The following is a 17,312-nucleotide window of genomic DNA, read 5'->3' on the forward strand; positions in this document are numbered from 1 at the left end:
AAGAGGAAACTTTAAGATACTTTTACTCTAAAATACGTAAAATTACGCTTAATAAGAGCTCAGAACGTAATCGAATTGCTGCTACTACGCAGAGTCGCTGCCGACGAGCACGGCAGAGCACTCGAGTGCGTCGGACAGTGCCGGGGACCAACAGAGTGACCCTCAGATTCAGCAATCAGCACAGCAATGGCCGGCGGTGCTCGAGCTGCAGGCGTACAACGTGGCTCACTCGGCTGTGATCTCGCCTTACCATTTCTGGAACACCGAGTTCCGGAACAAGCAGCCTGCCTTCATTCGACTGAACCTTACTCTACCCTGGGGCGCGAACTTCGCCGTCTACGGAAGACGAAACGTCGCTCCGAGTGTCACGCAATACGATTTCGTAGAATTCGTGAAAGGTGGCAGAGTGGATCATAGGCTGAAACGAGACACTAGCTCGGAGGCTGTCAGTTTCATGAAAACAGCTGCGACTGAAGCGCGATCTAACGACAATCGGTCGTACCAACATGTGCTGATCAAAAGAACGATCGTAGAGCCGATGATGGTGAACGTTAGCCTGCTACAGTATCTGGATACCGGACGTTGGTTCCTTTCGGTGTATAACGACGAGTTGCAGCCATACAAGGTCACCCTGGTCGTGACAGAAGCCGAGGGGGTATCGACTACCTGCCCCAACGACTGTTCTGGAAGAGGATCCTGTTATCTTGGAAAGTGTGACTGCATCGATGGCTATCAGGTGTGTATCCTTAGGTTTCTTCGAAGACTGCCGCGAGGTTAAGAAGGTTAGGAACTTTTAGGGTGGAAAAGTTAATGAAATACATGAAAAAAGTCTAGTTTTAATTGAAAGAAAAGAAGGAAAAAAGATAAAGAATCAAAAGTTTTTTATTTTTTAAATAATTTTAACCTCACATTCTATCTTTTTAATGATATGTTTCAGTACGTTCGATGCTTGTATAATATATTATGTGTACTGTGTGCTAAATTTGTGTCGAATCATTGACCTGTACGTTGTGCCGCTCCCCTGTTAGCCTCAACTGATGAGGTGAATACTTGTTATATAACAGGCAAGGTGGGGTCACTTTAATCGAGATCAAGTGGACAGGTAGAATACACGCTTCAGCTGGATAAATATATAACCACACTTACATTAATGTTACGTTAATTGATTACGGAACTGCGAACTGTAAGATTAATACATGTAATAAATTGCTGTTTATCTACCCATGTGCATATAAGTAGAACATTTCAAAAGAACACGTATGGTTCCGGCTAGGGATTAATTATTTTATAGGTAACATGAAAAACATTTCAACGTAAATTTCTTAGTCGCAATTATCGTTAATTACTAGTTTTTAGAAAATCAAAAAAGAAAAAATCTAAAGCACTAGTTCGAAAATCGTAAAAATGAGAATTCACGATCGTACATAATCATCGTATTTCAGTCTCAACATAATATCGACAATAATTCTAAAGAATAACAGTCTTTTGCCATCCAATACCACAATTTCCTAGACCCACTGTCACAAATCTTGCACATAGTCGTAGGAAATCACCTCGAACGATTCAATTTGTCCATCAGCCTCCTTCACGTAGCGATTCAAAAAGAATTACACAGCGATCGAAGCGATTAGATCGCGAAATGGTGTCGCTAAACTCGCTCGTCGATCATATTTATGGGAGAGCAGAGAGAATGGAAGATAATAGAAGAATCGATGAAAATTTCAGGGGGCCGATTGCAGTAAGAGCGTGTGCCCGGTGCTGTGCTCGTCTCATGGACAATATGGTGGTGGTATGTGCCACTGCGAAGACGGCTGGAAAGGTGCCGAATGCGATATACCATTAGGAGACTGCCAAGTTCCTGATTGCAATCAACACGGACAGTGCGTTAGAGGATCGTGTGTTTGTAATCCTGGCTGGAAAGGCTCCTTCTGCGACGAACGTAAGTTAAAAACGTGTTTGGCTATTATAGATACTTAGTAATTACTTTAATACAATTTAAAGCGTATTAAAGCTCAGATTGGAATCAGCAAACAATTTTAAAGTACTCGCTGCTTCTGTTATCGATTGAAACGTGAAAAATGTTTGCAACAATTCACGAGAAGGTTGTTAGCAACATGATTATCGCAGGAAAGCAAATAATTTTGAAAATTTTCTAACAATTTTAATGATAGCGCTAAAAGATACGAGAAGCCAAGTACAAAAATTTAAATACAAATTTAAGCATCATAAAAAATACTCTAATTTCATAATGGAATGGCCTAATAAAAATGCTAATGATCTTAGTTGCGTAAAAAAAGAAGAGAAAAGGTATACGAGGGTAAGGCGAAATACGGAGTATATAAGCGAAGTACGGAGAGCAGTGGAGTTCAGTTAGGCGAACGATCCAAGTCTGCGTTCGACGTCTAGTAACGACCCCTTAAGACCGATTGTTTAATCGGCTTCTCGCTCACCCTCGAATTACCAACGTTCTTGGCGATAAAACCGTGCAGAACTTACTTTCACCCAGCTGCGAGTCCCCTGGAACGCAGGGTGCACGTCTATGTGATCCGGATTAAGATTGACATTGATAACGACACTGATAAGACAAGATTGACATTCTCAAAAAAAAAAAAAAAAAGAAAAGAAAAGAGAAGCAAAATATTCATCAACGAAAAGATTTATTGCAATTAGTTTATTAGATGATTAGCTCTTTTTTTATTAGCGCATAGTTAGTAATGCATTTTTCAATTTAATGGTACTGTCACTGTATTACACCTATCTCAGGATTTAAATATGTGCAAAGCTTGAGTTTGTTTCGCTTAAAAGCATCTTTGTGTAATAGATGTGAAACAAAAAAAAAAAAAAAAAAAAAAAAAAAAGAAAAGAAATACCGCGAAACATGGAATGTAAATGTGGCCTTAAAACGGGACAGATGATCCAACTTTTGAGTTCATTAACGGCGACATTATGGGCAGAATGTGTACGAGCATGCGCACAACATCGCGCCATATTTTAGCGTTAAAAATGAGCAGCGGAAACGCGAATGCCTCTCCGACGAACGTTTACCTCTCGTCTATTTCTGCGTCGGATGTTGTTTCTTCATATTTGTCACACCGCCATTAATTTCCCCATAATTCAACCGTACGTCCTGCCCTCTACCGTACACCACTATCCGGACAGATTCAAGGTATTAGTAATGCACGTTCCCTCATCCACCAGGCGAGCGTATACCGTATGCCTCTGTGTATAACCTATAATTAATGCACGTTCTCTCGTTGAATTTACATATGGGTCAACCATTGCGGCAATTCAACCGAGCGATTAGTTTCGTCGTATTTAATGGTCGTTTTAATCCTTTCGACGAGCATCTTGCTATTGTTTTTGATTTAGTGTAACTGTGTCCAAAAGGAACATTGTAGAGACGTTTAACGTTACGATCCCATTAATCTTACTGCGGTCTACAAATTTTTATATCCTAACCTTGCTCTCGTTTTAACGAACAAAAAGATCTTCTGTATTTTAAGAGAGACTTTAAACAAATAAACAATTGGAGGGCTGCAAATCAGTCTATTGCTACTATTCTATAAAACAGCAGTACTCTGTATTTATCGTTAATTATATTTTTTCAGTTCATGAACGATAATGAAATACTTTTAAAAGTCGAAGCACGTGAATAAAGCTAGATACGTATACAATATCTTATTTTTTATAACTACTATCATTCACACCACTATGATTTTCAATCCGTCAGTTGGAATTAGAATCACAGTTTACAATTACAATTACAGTTTGCTACTTGTAAATCTTTCGCATCTTTCCGTTTAATGATATATTTCAGGAAGGAATAAAATTTGAGTTAAACGTCTTGAAAGTGTTCTTTGTTAGACCCATTCCACGGAAGCGGGAATGGAAAAATGACGTTGTTGGAACGAATGGGGAAATTATTCGCGGGAAAGGAGACGCTTTGTCTCTGACACCCTTACGATTTCATCATAACGCTTCTTTCTCTATAATTCTTCAACAAACGATGGGATATATTCGTTTCATATTAAGATCTCGCGTTGGCACCGCGATGCAGAATGCATTTGTTCGATGATTAGGTTACTAGAATTTGTGTCTCCGACACAGACCAATGAATCTGTAGCATTCGAAATCGTAACATTTCCAGTGTAATTTTATAACATAGAGATTGCCCGATAACTTTGTCCTCACAAATGAAACTGCTTTTTATTTTGAATCGCTCATTAATGCTTTTAATTATTTCACGATGTTATCAATGGCAACTATATGACACACTCGTGGCTTTTTCTGGTATATGTCATTAACGAAGTTTGAATATTTTAAGCGTTCATATTAATAACAGTTTCCAAAACTGGTCGAACTTCGTAGATTAGTTTTACCCTCCAAACCGGAGCCTCAATAGGTAGAAAGAGTACGTGTCGCGTAATTTTAACGCGAGTCTCTTTACACACAATTACATTGGTCCTCTGCAATAATGTCGATTATCACTTCACATAGAAGTCGCTTTTATCGTGTACTTCAGCGTTGTTAATTACATTTCACGGAGTACCATGTAGCTTTTATAGCTCCACAAAAAGGCATAATTAACGTTTACTGCATGATTATTATCATCATTCTACTCTTCGCTTCCTATAGTACCAACCAAAAACATGATAAAATGCATTCTTGTTGATATCTTCGTTTCAACGAAATTTTATAAGTAAAATGAAAAAATCCGTTCTTCCCCTGCAGTCTTCATATTTATAGAACATCTTACACAATTTAAATAATGCAGCTGCCTCTCTATTGTTACACATCTTATCAGAAAAAATAAGAAAAAAAAGGTTAATGTGATTTTTCTAAGAATAATCTGTTTCCTTATTGCTTCACTCTGTATAAAAATACCAATGTATCGCAGCGGTAAACATACCAATATATCAGTCGGCAAATACTGAGAGATCGCGTATAACATACGACGCAAATGGCAACGTGCATCCCGCCGCCAAGGACGCTTCGGAATTAAGTTTCATAATTTCCCCGGGGCAGCTGGGATCCGCGGGAATAATGCAATTGTCCCGATGCCATAATTTAAAAAGTTGGTCCATTCGTCGGTGCCCAGGGCGCAATCACCGTCGACAGACAGGAAGATGCCTCGTGTTCTTAAAAACAATGTTAAGCGTATTCATACCAGCAAGAGGTCATTGCAGAAAATTCGAGATAGTTGTCATATATGCCAGTTCGGTACGGTGAAATTTGTTAATAATACGCTTGATTCGGCAAGGAAATATTTGTTGGTAGATTGTTGGGTTAGCTTCAAGAATTTCAGTTTCACCGCTCAGGTGTAAGTAGTTGTTTGGATAAAGTCACAACCACTGTCGGACGTTTAAAGTTGAGCAAATTTTACCTGAGCTTTTTAAATATATACAACAGAAAGTTGTATGCGATCTTATCTTTAATTATCAAAAAGTGATGACAGTAAACTTGTTAAATATTGTACGATTAATATAAACGACCTACATTTTTAAAATATATATTAATATATATTTTTATTATAATTTAATTATTTTAATATTAATAATATATTGAAATATATTACTGAAATTTAAATCTATTTCGGATCATATAGACTCGATGAGAACGGCAAGGTTTACTAGCAAACATAAATTAATATAGCAAATATAACTTACAATGTAAAATAAATGTAATTAACAATAAATTACAGCTGATTGTTCGGATCCAAACTGCAGTGGTCACGGCGCCTGCGTTGCTGGCAAATGCTATTGCAAAGCAGGTTGGCAGGGTGAAAGGTGTAACCAGGTCGACCAGCAGGTGTACCAATGTCTGCCTCGTTGCTCTGACCACGGCACGTACGACCTCGAATCCGGAAGTTGCGTCTGCGAGGGACACTGGACCGGTGTAGATTGTTCACAACCAAGCTGTGGCCTCGATTGCGGACCACACGGAACCTGCGAGCAGGGTCTTTGCAAGTCAGTACACGTTGTATAGCGCTACACTACTACCACATGTTTCCTTGTCGTCCTTTATGGGTCCTTCGCGAATTTGAATTGGGTTACCTGGACGCGTTTCCGTATTCAGTAGGAAAAGTGATGCGTATCCTTCTGGCCTTTGCTCTTTAACCTCGTTCCTCGCAGTGTGGGTTAAGTCAGCAAGATTTATTTTATCGCGATTTCGGTTACATATCGTGTAACTTTTCGGGTATTTGGCAAGAGGAATTTTGCGAGGGTTAGAGAGCTCATATTGAAATCATTGCTAGGTAATTTCCAATTCTTAGAAATAGAATTTTAAATGAGTTTACGTGAGTTAATATTTCTGTTTGCATGGGAAACTAATATTATAAACGTTGCTGATCCTTCGTTCATTAATTTATACAACAAAATTTTAGCAACTTGGAAATTGCTCCGTTATTTTATTTTTTACATAGAACCTTAATCGAGATTACAATATTTCTTTCTTCCTCCGATCAAGCTATTTTCTTTATTCCAACATTCCCGTCTTCGGAATCCTGTTCCACGAAACGCCAACTTTCACAACAGTCTGATTAATTCAGATCCATCTACTCTTCACTTAAAATATACCTGAAAGACATTCAAAGATTCTTCGACCGAGTTTATCACGACAAGTTAGCAACGGTTAAAAGAGAAAAAAAAGGGGGGAGAAAAATCGCAAAGTGTTGGAATCCTAAGCAGGGACAAGGAGAGGAGGTGGCGTTAGAGCGTAGAGGCTAAAAATGAGTAAATTGCCGACGAGATCGGAGGCAGGAAAGTCGAGGCTAAGGAGGTGAAAAATTGCGAGAAAAAGGCTCTATCTTAGGGGTGGCCGCCAACTTATCACTACTCGAAGGACCGCCCTACCTTCCCGACGTTCCTTTGTCAGAATCAAGGACACGAAAGAAGATCTCCTTTCTCATATTCTAAAGTTGACGCCTTTCTCGTCTCCCTCTCCTCTCTTGTCCCGTGAAAGAGCGTCCGTAAGCGCAAAAAGTTCCTACCGCGGCAGGACGAGTTCGGAACTTGCCGGAATCCGTGTCTTTTTCCCGCTTTCCTGAAGGGTTCCGCGCGGAGGAAATCAATTTTGCATTTGGACGATAAAGCTGAGCGCATTTTTCTTCAGAAATTGTGCAGGACGCCTTCGGAACATTGGTCTTGAATTGTATGTTGAGCCTTCAAAAGCTGATTTTAACTTGTCTCTGAGGAAGAAGATGAAAAATTTGATAAATAGTTGGATATGATGGCATCTAAAAATTGATGTCAATATTAAATTGGCAAACGTTAACGTAACGTAAATTAAAGTAACGGTAGACTGCAGGAAAGAAAGAGGTTTGGAGTTTGAGTACCTGAAAGGTATGTGATTTTTAGGTGCAACGACGATTGGACTGGAACCAAGTGTGATCAAAAACCGTGCGATGCACGCTGTGCGGAACATGGCCAGTGCAAGAATGGAACTTGCGTTTGCAGTCAAGGATGGAACGGGCGACATTGCACGTTGCGTAAGTAAAATATTAATGGCATCGCCGGTGACGCTGTTTAAATTCATGATCTCTCCATTTGTTCCCATGAAATGGTAATTGTGAAACGTTGATGTAATCGCGGATCAAGGACTTCGGATATTCAATGTCATTACTTTGTTATTTTTATTACTGTTATATTATCGTTATTGATTGTTTCCGATGTTACTCGTAATTAGGGCAGTAGATTCGAAAAATGATATCATTCTAAAGATAGATTGTATAAGAGTAAAATAACGTAGATATAGGTATAAAGAGACTTAAGTAGAGGAGGTCGATACTTTGTCAGACAGAGCAGTAAGAAACTATCGTTTAATAATAATTTATACTTACAAATAGAAATTATTTTCAAATAACAAATAAATGCTATCCCAGTACTGTTATTTCACTTATTTTTATATAATTATTTATGTATTTTTTTAATTACCTAAAATTTCACTTACTACGTTATACAACTATGTATGTATGTATGTATATACTGTAGGATATTGTTAGGAGTTTGATCGATCAAAACTATATTTGACTCAAATAATTTATATTGTAACGTTATATCAACCAAATGTTAATTAAAACTATACAAGAATTGTTCCAATCGAAAAGTTATTTCCTCTATCGCGAGATATATTCTTTAATGGAATCACATGTATCGTTTATTCTCCCAACACGGGGCTAGTATCGATTTTCAATTAGCTCCGATCGTTGCCCAATATCTTCAATTAAAACATTCACGCCGTTCCCTTGACAGCTGGATGCGAGAACGGATGCAGTCGCCACGGACTGTGCACTCTGCAAGATGGCGAATACAGTTGTGGATGTTCAACCGGCTGGGCGGGAAGGGATTGCAGCATACGACTCGAAATGGAATGTAATGACTTTATTGACAACGATCAGGGTGAGTGTATAAATATTATAAGTAGAAAGAAATGGTAATAAGAGGAACAGAAGATTATTAGACCAAAGCAATTATAATCGTGTAATTTTCCATAATATATACTTTTTCTATTGCTTTACTATTTCACCTATGTTGATCTAATCTAAAAAAACGAAGGCAAATATTTATAGAAAATATAGGTGTCTCATTGTGGAACAGCCTTAAAGGCTATTCAAATATTTTCTATTACAGTAATATCTAATTTTTTCCTATTGCCCTGAAGATTAAGAAATTTTTTAAATTTTGGCGGAAGATTCAAAGACTGTAGTGAAATTAAATACACGTTCTTTTGATACGTTACAAATTCCTAAAGTTCCAAAAACTTCTAAGGTGATTTCACAATTCCTATAGAATTCCAATAAAATTACGAACTTCCTAAACAGCTCTAACAAAGCTAAAAATACCTGAAGAATTTCAATAAAAATCGAGTTTTATCCAAAATTAAAATTAAACGATTATTTCCTAATATCTATATTAGGTGAACGTTTGATATAAGAAGTAATGTTTCTTAGATGGCATGATGGACTGTTCTGACAGCGAGTGTTGCTCGCACGCAGCTTGCGCAGAGCATATCATGTGCCTTACTAGTAATAATCCCGTGGACGTCCTTCTCCGCAAACAACCGCCCAGCGTGACCGCGTCCTTTTACCAGCGCGTGAAATTCCTCGTTGAGGAGAACAGCGTACAAAGCTACGCTCATATGAACGAGTACACCGAAAGGTAAGATCGACCACTTCTTCTCACACGGTTCTACATTCAGTCAATCATTCTAATATTTATAGAGGAACGCTTAGTTATATATACTTTATTTTTACGACGTCTAACAGGATATAATTGCGTTTAGAAGAACGAGCGAGTCGTTGACATGACATCAAGTGTATTGAATTTTTCTTCAGCTTCTAAGAAAGATCTCTTTCATTAACTGATTCAATAGAAAAATTGTATTAATTACATCGGTGACAAGCAAGAAGGGACATGAAAGGGAAGGTTTGAATGTGTCACAGACTTTTGAAATTTTGTAATCGGAGTTAATTAGTGGAAATATTTGAAAGTTGAAGTGTATATTTGAAGTTGTCAGAGAATAGAATGTTTGTCTTTGTAATTACTAGAAACTAGTGAAATTTAATTGCATGTTAAATAGAGGGATTAATTTATCCTTGAAATATTAAAAATATTCCATTCTTGTATTGCATTAATGTATTTGTCATTGTCACGTATGCATACCATGGGAGAATCTCTGTATTTTAAATATTCAAAAAAAAAATATATTTTTTAAATTAGCATTGCCACATCTTTAGAAATTGAAAAATATAAATAATCAGTCGGAATGTTTTATTTAATAATAACGAATTTCTCCGATCTTTAAAACTAGATACTGCAGGAAACATTCAATTATTCCCATTCGAGTATCCAACGGGATAAAATGGAAAAATCTAGGAAAGATTAATTTTCAATCATAACAACGTCTGGCTCGTTCGATAGTCGTCGATACTTACACGTACCGTTTAACTAATGAAAAAGAAAAGAAAAGAACAAACAGAAAAAAAGAAACGTATAGCATAGCTGCGTGTCATAGTTTCTGGCCTTTTACATTTTTCGAATGCGTTTGACATATTACGCGGCTGTTACTTTCCTCGTTTTTATCATCCACGAGAACTGCGCAGATCATTGATTTCATTCAGAAGGGACATTGTTTTTGTTTACCCGTACGGTACGTTGACGATGTGTTTCACGTAAAAAAAGCCCGAAGAATATATGTATACACATATGTGCAGTATGTGTTATATATACATGCAAAAAAAAAACGTGAGAGAAGCACATCGTATCATTCGAGAAGCGTAACGTGTCTGATCACACACGGACGATGGTTCCGCCGAAGAGTTTTGTTTACGTGGTCCATTTTTTCCGACGAAGCTTCACGATGGGGCAAAATAGTAAAATACCATAGGAAAATCGTTCGTTGCATAACTTTCGGCAATCTGCCCTTTCGTATCGATCTGTTACGATAAAATTATCAAAGTTCTAAATTGTTCTTCAAATATTACATGGATTATTAAAAAAGAAAAAGGAAATATTTTTTATAGCGATTTATATATTACAATAGTTGTCAAATATTATTACACTTCAGTTTACAAATATTTGTCTTTAGTCGTTTTGCTTTTTTTTCCTTTTTTTCTCCAAATATATCGAAACATAGAAGATCACAATGAAAAAGGAATTATTTAAGGGAATTGTTTCGTTAAACTGTTTTCTTGCACTCGAGTAGCGTTTTCCCCATCGTGAGCAATTTTTCAGTGTCGAAAAAAAAGAGTGGAAAAGAAGAAAAAAAGATTGAATCAGATTTACTTGCACCGCCATGCCAAACAATCCGGTATATCCGTGACAGCTGAATTATCAAGAGAGCCCCCGGTGGGTGACAACCCTGCCAACCCTCTAACCATCCTATTCCTCGTGTTTCACCCTCTCCCTCCCCCGAATGCCGAACGCGTCAGTGATCATCTCGGAAGCATTGTCGATCAAAGGAGCTTCCTCGCGTGCATCTGATATTAATTGCTAGCAGTTTAGTCCTGTTTCATGCCACGCTATGAATCTTGTCTCGCGAGGTGAATTCGCCAAGGTTCTTCCAAGCAATCGCGTTTTGCAAATCTTCTTCACCTTATGAAACTAAATCGTTGATATTTGCTTTGGTAACTTATTGTTTGATAAAATAACAAAATATGTGTTTTCTCTGTGTCTTAAGAATAGTGAAAGGGTTTTGATAAATGAGTTTCAAAACTGTTTGCTTTGCTGAATAGCTAGGGAATTTGAAATAGACGTAAAGTGAAGATAGGGTGAAATGAGAGAGTAAAGCTATCTAGTAACTTTATAAGTAACCGTATAGGGTAAAAATTACTTTACGTGCAGTTTCAATGCTATCCAATCGTCGCCTACCGTTGCAACAAACGAATTTTATCCTATTGTCAAGTTAACCTAATTTTGAAACTTGCCAATATTATAAATATAGCTTTGCGAACAATCAGCCTCGGAGATGATGCTCCAGCGTGTATTTTGAATGAACCGAATAATTATAGAACTCCTTTTACTGAAACCCTTCACTCAATTTCAAGACGTATAATACGCTTCGAATCCATCTATTAACTCAACAAACCAATGTTTTATTTTCCAAGCATTGGTAGAATTGTCCTTTGTGTCACATAGCCTCCGTAATAAAGAAACCATTCTGTTTACGAACAGTATATTCATCTGTTCCCTGTAACATGTAGATAAAGCAGTAATAACTTCATCGAAGTATATCGCGAATATACGTCACTTTGGTAATTCGATAAGCGAATAAAAGCGAGAAATTTGATCGGGCGCGTTCACGGTCAGCATCCTTTGTTCGACACTGATGAAGATTTGCTCGGGACGCGTGCTGACCGACGCATCGGAGCGGCAGCGAGCGTATTTCGGGGGATTCGTGTATTTTGTCTAGTGTTTATCCTCTGTGTGTACCCTTGCCACCACCAGATCACCATTCACCCTACAGCCGAAGACCGAAAGAGGCTCCGTTCTACGTACAGACTGTGAAGTACAGACCAAAATTCTGTCGAAAGAAAAAAAAAAGACAGAAAAAAGATGAAAAAGAGACAAAGAAATTGAAAAAAAAGTCTGCACACGGAGAAAATATTCGAGAGACTGAATTTTCGGTATTCTCGGTCGGTTAGTGGATTAAGTTATCCGTGCGAAGTTTCTTCTTTTTTTTTTTTTTTTTTTTCAATATACAGCTTCTAGGCATCGCGTTGTTCCGTAAAACAAGCGCGTCATACGAACAGAATAATACTTAACCTTTGAACGGTAACGCGATAAGCAGACCGTGTCGTTTTCCAAATTTCTCTTGTGACTTACCAGCTATTTCGGCCATTTGTTTAAGCAGTTCACCGACAATGGGAGATTCATAGATAAAGCGCACGAGGGCGGTCGAGTCGCGGTTTTTATCCGGAGATATTTTGATACAAATATCAGACTACAATCTGTTGTTGCTTTTTCTTGAATTATTTTAGTAAGAGGGAACATCGATAGAAAGAAACAATGAATTCCGAGAGTCGATCGCCCACGAGTAAAATTATTTCTAGAAATGGTAGACACAAGTTTGAAATCTGTCGCGGTTCGGTCGCTTTTCTCGCGCGTCCACTAGCAGTTCAACACCACGAAATCGAACGTTCTGCGTATGATACACGATAGTTCCGTGTGTGTCCGAGAAAGAGACGTACGGAGAGCGGAACGGAAGTTTGTTTGGTCCTGTTGTAGCGCCCATTGTTTCGTCGCGGTATTGATCACCGACTTTCTCCGAGCACCCTTGCTGCCGCCTTGAAACGCTTCTTCCACTTCGATCCACATGGATAAAATTTTTTTTCTTTTTTTTTTTTGTATGTGCTTTACATACGCAACTACTCTGCTTGGGAGGCTACGCGTACGTGTTTCACCGGTTGAAAGAATGGTGTAAGCTTTGTACAGTCTGCATTTAAAACGCTGTTAGGATTAGAATCTCTTTTTATGGTGAGGGCACTTTAAATGACTAAAGGATACGAAATTAATATGTAAATTATGGTTGGAGACGAGAATGATTCTTTGTAAATAAAACATGTCAACGCACGAGAAAAATAATTGTTATAACCAGACTGTCTGTTTTTGCATTTGATTAAAATGGTTTCTATTTCGTATTTTTTACTTAGATTTTTATTTAGTTGCTTCGGAGAGAAAATTTTAACTTTGACAGAAGGACGTACTTAGAAAGATATGATAATTAGATGAAAAACATCCTAATTAAATATATAAATATTTTGTGTAACGAACAAAGAAATTGTGGTTTACAAGATAATTCTAGGAACTGAGGTAAACGTTTCTACTTACAATTAGTGAAAGCATAAGAAAGTGGTAGAGAAAATATTCGTATAATAACATGAACTTTATTTTTCTTCAAATTCACAACATTGCAACCTACAGCTTCTATCTTTTTATATCTTTTGCTTAGTTTAAACATTAATTCTATTTCAAAATTTCATATATTTATTGATGCATATTACATGAAGGAATTTTATTTGACCTTATTTGTTCTTTTTATGACAATCATTTAATTGCTGATGTAAAACATGAAACCCCTTGTGAATTATTTGCTTTTTAACATTTGATACATTTACACAAATATAATAATTTGTTGAATTGACAATAAAATTTACTTAAAAATGGTGGCAATATATAATTACATATATAAAATGAAATGCACGAGTTTCGTTAAACTTAACAGAATCATCTTCTATCATTTTTTCAAGCTTTCATAAATGAGTTACAATCAATTATATCGTTTCGAAGTACTTTTAATATCAACATTAATTAGTTCAAAATTCAGGACAGTCACGATCAATCAGATAACTTCTATCAAATATTCAATCATCAATCAATCAATATCAATATTCAAAATTCCCGCCAAGGCGAAGCATACTCGTTTCTTAACTTTGATTTATCTCTACATAGAATCACCGTTTTCCAATCATACTACGGTAACTACTTTCTCCTTTCTGGAAAAAATATAAAATTAAAAGGTGTAGAGTAGGACTTGCAGTTTGTATCATAGTATAAAATTAATTTGGATCATTCGTGAAGCGAAAGAAAGAAACGTTCTCTGGGTCGTTTTTGATGAAACGACCCAGAGAACGCTAATTCTTCCCACCACTTTCAATGGAATCTCGAGCGTACAGACTGCATACAAGTATCCCGGTGAATCAGAAATTCAGGTTGGCATCGGGATTGCTCGGACAGAGCGTAATCAATATTCGAAGATCGTCTGCCAACATGGCAGTCCAAGCTCCGATGGAATCTCTCCTCATTGTCAGTTCGAGGCTCGGCTTCGATGAGCGACGCGATAAGAGGATCCTTCGTGCGACACCCGTTACTCGTGACTCCCTCGATACGGGACGAATCTCGAATCGACGTCGATGTTGGATTCCAAACGAAACGACGACGGCCATGTCTCGTTAACGCGTGTGCAGTACCCGTTCCAAATGCATCGATCACGCGAAGACGCGCTGGAGCTCTCCATCTCTTTCTCTCTTTACTCTGCCTTTATATATTACATATACATATATATATTTACTTATATATGGATATTATTATATATACATACATATATATATATTATATACACGTGTATAATCGTCGTATATATACAGATGTGTGTGCGTAGTTTCCAACTTGTGTCTGTCACGTGTATTACCACTCTATGTTGGATGAGTCTGTGAGTGACTGCGTTCATGTTGCGTGACTGGCGAAGATCGCGTGTGTGATGGGTACGCTTGATTAGTGTGTGTCTACGTCTATTGTTTCTGTAACGGCGTGCGGAACATTGCGATAGAGCATTCGATTTTCGCCGCGAGATTCGCGCGTACACGATCAAACTTGGCGCGAACGTGCAATGGGGTGGGGGAGATGTCTAGGGTCGTGTAGTGGGGATGAACCTTCGGAAGTTAACCTCCGATCGAAACAATCGTAGAGAGGGAATCGAGGTTCGCTATATCGAAACGGTTATGCCGCGATGGCGCGAAAATTTGAAATGCATAAATGAAAAACGATGCAAAAAAAAAAAGGGAATAAAGTCAATAAGGTATGTTTATGCGAAATAGACGATTGCTCGCGCAATGCTGCGTACGCGCGTCCGTTTTTTTGCCCGCAAACGCGGGTTCTGTGACCGTGGTAACGCCCTTTCTTCTCGTTGGTTTTTTCCCACACGTAGTACGTTCTGGAGTTCCTTTACACCGCGGTAAGTTGCAGCTCAAGCTCTCTCGCTAATCGTTCATTAATCCAAAAGAAAAAAAAAACAGAATTTTTTTTAATGAAAGAAAAAAGCAAGAAAAAGTTACCTTCTATTTGCTCGTTTCGCTCGTAACATTCATCTTACATGTTTTTTCGTATGTCCCATTATATGTAATCTATCTATATATGTATACGTATGTTCATACCCTTAGCCTGCGTATCACGTCTCTCTTTTTCTCTCTTTCTCCGTTTCAGTTATTGTTTTTGTCTCTATACTACTCTATATATATTCCCTGTTGGTCTTTTTCAAAGCTCTTTATATTTCTTCTATTCTATCGACCCTGGTTCAGCCTGTTATCGATTCAGTTACGTTACCAATTATGTTTGCCAGTGTTTGATCATACCTCGCTTATTTGACTCGTCTCTCCGCCCTTTCAAACCCTCTATACTCCGTTTTTAATCGCCTGTCTATCGTTTTCCTCTCTTCTTTCCATTCTGTCGCTCTGTCATTTTTTAGTTCCGTCGCTACCTTTTTACCTGTCTACCTGCGTATTTGTTTCTGTCATCTCCGACTCGACGGCTGCCGCTTACTGTTCGCGTGAAAAACAAATTTCGACGAGGTTCGATTGTCCAGCTTCGTTAATATCACTTTTGTACGACACAGGGAATTCGAGTATTTGATAATCGAACAAAATTTACGCTGATTCGTTTAGCAGTTGAGTTGTAGCCCTGTAACGATACCAAAATTCGAAACCTAAATCGCATTTGTTTCGCCTTTAATCTAGGGACTTTGACGGGTCGATAACAAAACGAATCTACTTTACCGATAGCCTTCAAACGGGGAAAATTTTAAATCAATCGAAATCGCGTGAACGTATCGCCACAGCCAAAGGGTCGAGCACTCTCTTCACACCTACATTGAAAGTATAATCGTATCGAAGTGTCTCTGTGTTATCTGTGATATGTCGTCGGATGATCGTTGTCTATAATCCTGCCGTTGTCCGCCCTTCTCTCTACTTCTCTCTTTATTCTGTTTCGTTCCTTCTCTGTTGTTCTGTTTATGTATTGTCATCTTGTCCTGTTTAGCGCTGAGTTCTTAGCTACTATTACTATGATCGCCCTGATATATACCGTAACCGGCTACAAACCAAGTAATAGTATGTTTGACAATCGTGTAATTTTTTACGTAACGATATATATCCTGTCTGGTCTTGTGTTGTTTTTTGTGTTGCCAGGCTTGCACTTTTTTATGTACGTTGTGTATTTCATAACCCCTTGTCGAATTTGTTTCTAGTGACTTTTTGTCCCCTAGCATCTTATACACGAACGCTGACTTTATTGCGCGCCTCTTGCGTCAAAGACATATATATTCTTGCGTTCCAATTTTTTGTTCAATTGTTCCTTTCCGTCGTTTGTCGAGATAAATTGATGATATAAACTATTATACATCATCATTATCAACATATATATATATACATACATATGCGGTAGAGGAGATACAAAATCGTGGTACAAAATCAAATAAAATATATATATATACATATAAACGATGAAAACGAGAATGAGAAAACGTGTTCACATCACGTTATATTGTTCCGAATCGACGGATCGGCAATAATTACGAAATCGGAACCGTTCAACACACAGCTTTATGATACAGGATATGATACGAAGGACCCGAACGACCATTCCCTCTCTTGTCCCTTGTCTACGTCTGTTATCACCTGTCTACAATGTGCCAATAACCCCGTTACACCAAAAGCCCTGTGTCTGTCTTTAACCGATCCGTGCTATCTACCCACCGAAAGTTATATCTCATACCAGAACACGACAGGAACCCTCTTTTGGAGAAAATCGATTCGTCCGTATCCGTCCGTGGTTCACGTCAAAAATCGGAAATAATTTTTTATAAATTAGAAGACAGCAAAAAATTTCCTTCAATTAATATCGCATAACCTCGCGGTTCGAGTGTTTCAATTTTATACGAACGTTTTGAAAAGAACAAGAATCAAAAGATCATTTGAAATCGTTTGAGAACATATTATTTTATTCGAGAATGAGAAACGGACGAGTATCTGAACCACAGAAAAG

The 17,312-nt window shown here is 37.9% G+C and overlaps 1 protein-coding gene and 1 long non-coding RNA gene across 13 annotated transcripts in view; one reads left to right on the forward strand and one right to left on the reverse strand.

The window, feature by feature from the left end:
• Ten-a (Teneurin-a transmembrane protein) overlaps window positions 1–17,312 on the forward strand; it is a 708,522-nt gene that overhangs the window by 676,934 nt on the left and 14,276 nt on the right. For 8 of the 9 annotated variants that reach the window (XM_069130210.1, XM_069130252.1, XM_069130246.1 and 5 more), the window contains 7 exons: window positions 93–736; window positions 1,726–1,939; window positions 5,702–5,966; window positions 7,356–7,486; window positions 8,250–8,396; window positions 8,948–9,155; window positions 15,202–15,228. In XM_069130210.1, the coding sequence (XP_068986311.1) occupies window positions 93–736; window positions 1,726–1,939; window positions 5,702–5,966; window positions 7,356–7,486; window positions 8,250–8,396; window positions 8,948–9,155; window positions 15,202–15,228 (1,636 nt within the window). The remainder of the gene's footprint in view (window positions 1–92; window positions 737–1,725; window positions 1,940–5,701; window positions 5,967–7,355; window positions 7,487–8,249; window positions 8,397–8,947; window positions 9,156–15,201; window positions 15,229–17,312) is intronic. The other variant, XM_069130260.1, reaches the window with a different exon arrangement.
• On the reverse strand, window positions 13,390–16,392 carry LOC138188547 (uncharacterized). Of its 4 annotated transcripts, none has more exons than XR_011175532.1 (4): window positions 16,046–16,392; window positions 15,329–15,950; window positions 14,615–15,253; window positions 13,390–14,532 (listed from the first exon to the last, which is right to left on the reverse strand). It is a non-coding gene; the product is annotated as an uncharacterized LOC138188547 (long non-coding RNA). The 4 variants fall into 4 exon arrangements; XR_011175531.1 differs by having other exon boundaries at window positions 14,596–15,253; XR_011175530.1 differs by having other exon boundaries at window positions 13,390–15,253; window positions 16,139–16,392.

This window comes from Bombus flavifrons, chromosome 2 (assembly GCF_040668555.2).
Source record: "Bombus flavifrons isolate JBK064 chromosome 2, iyBomFlav1_principal, whole genome shotgun sequence".
In the NCBI taxonomy this organism is placed as follows: Eukaryota; Metazoa; Arthropoda; class Insecta; order Hymenoptera; family Apidae; genus Bombus; species Bombus flavifrons.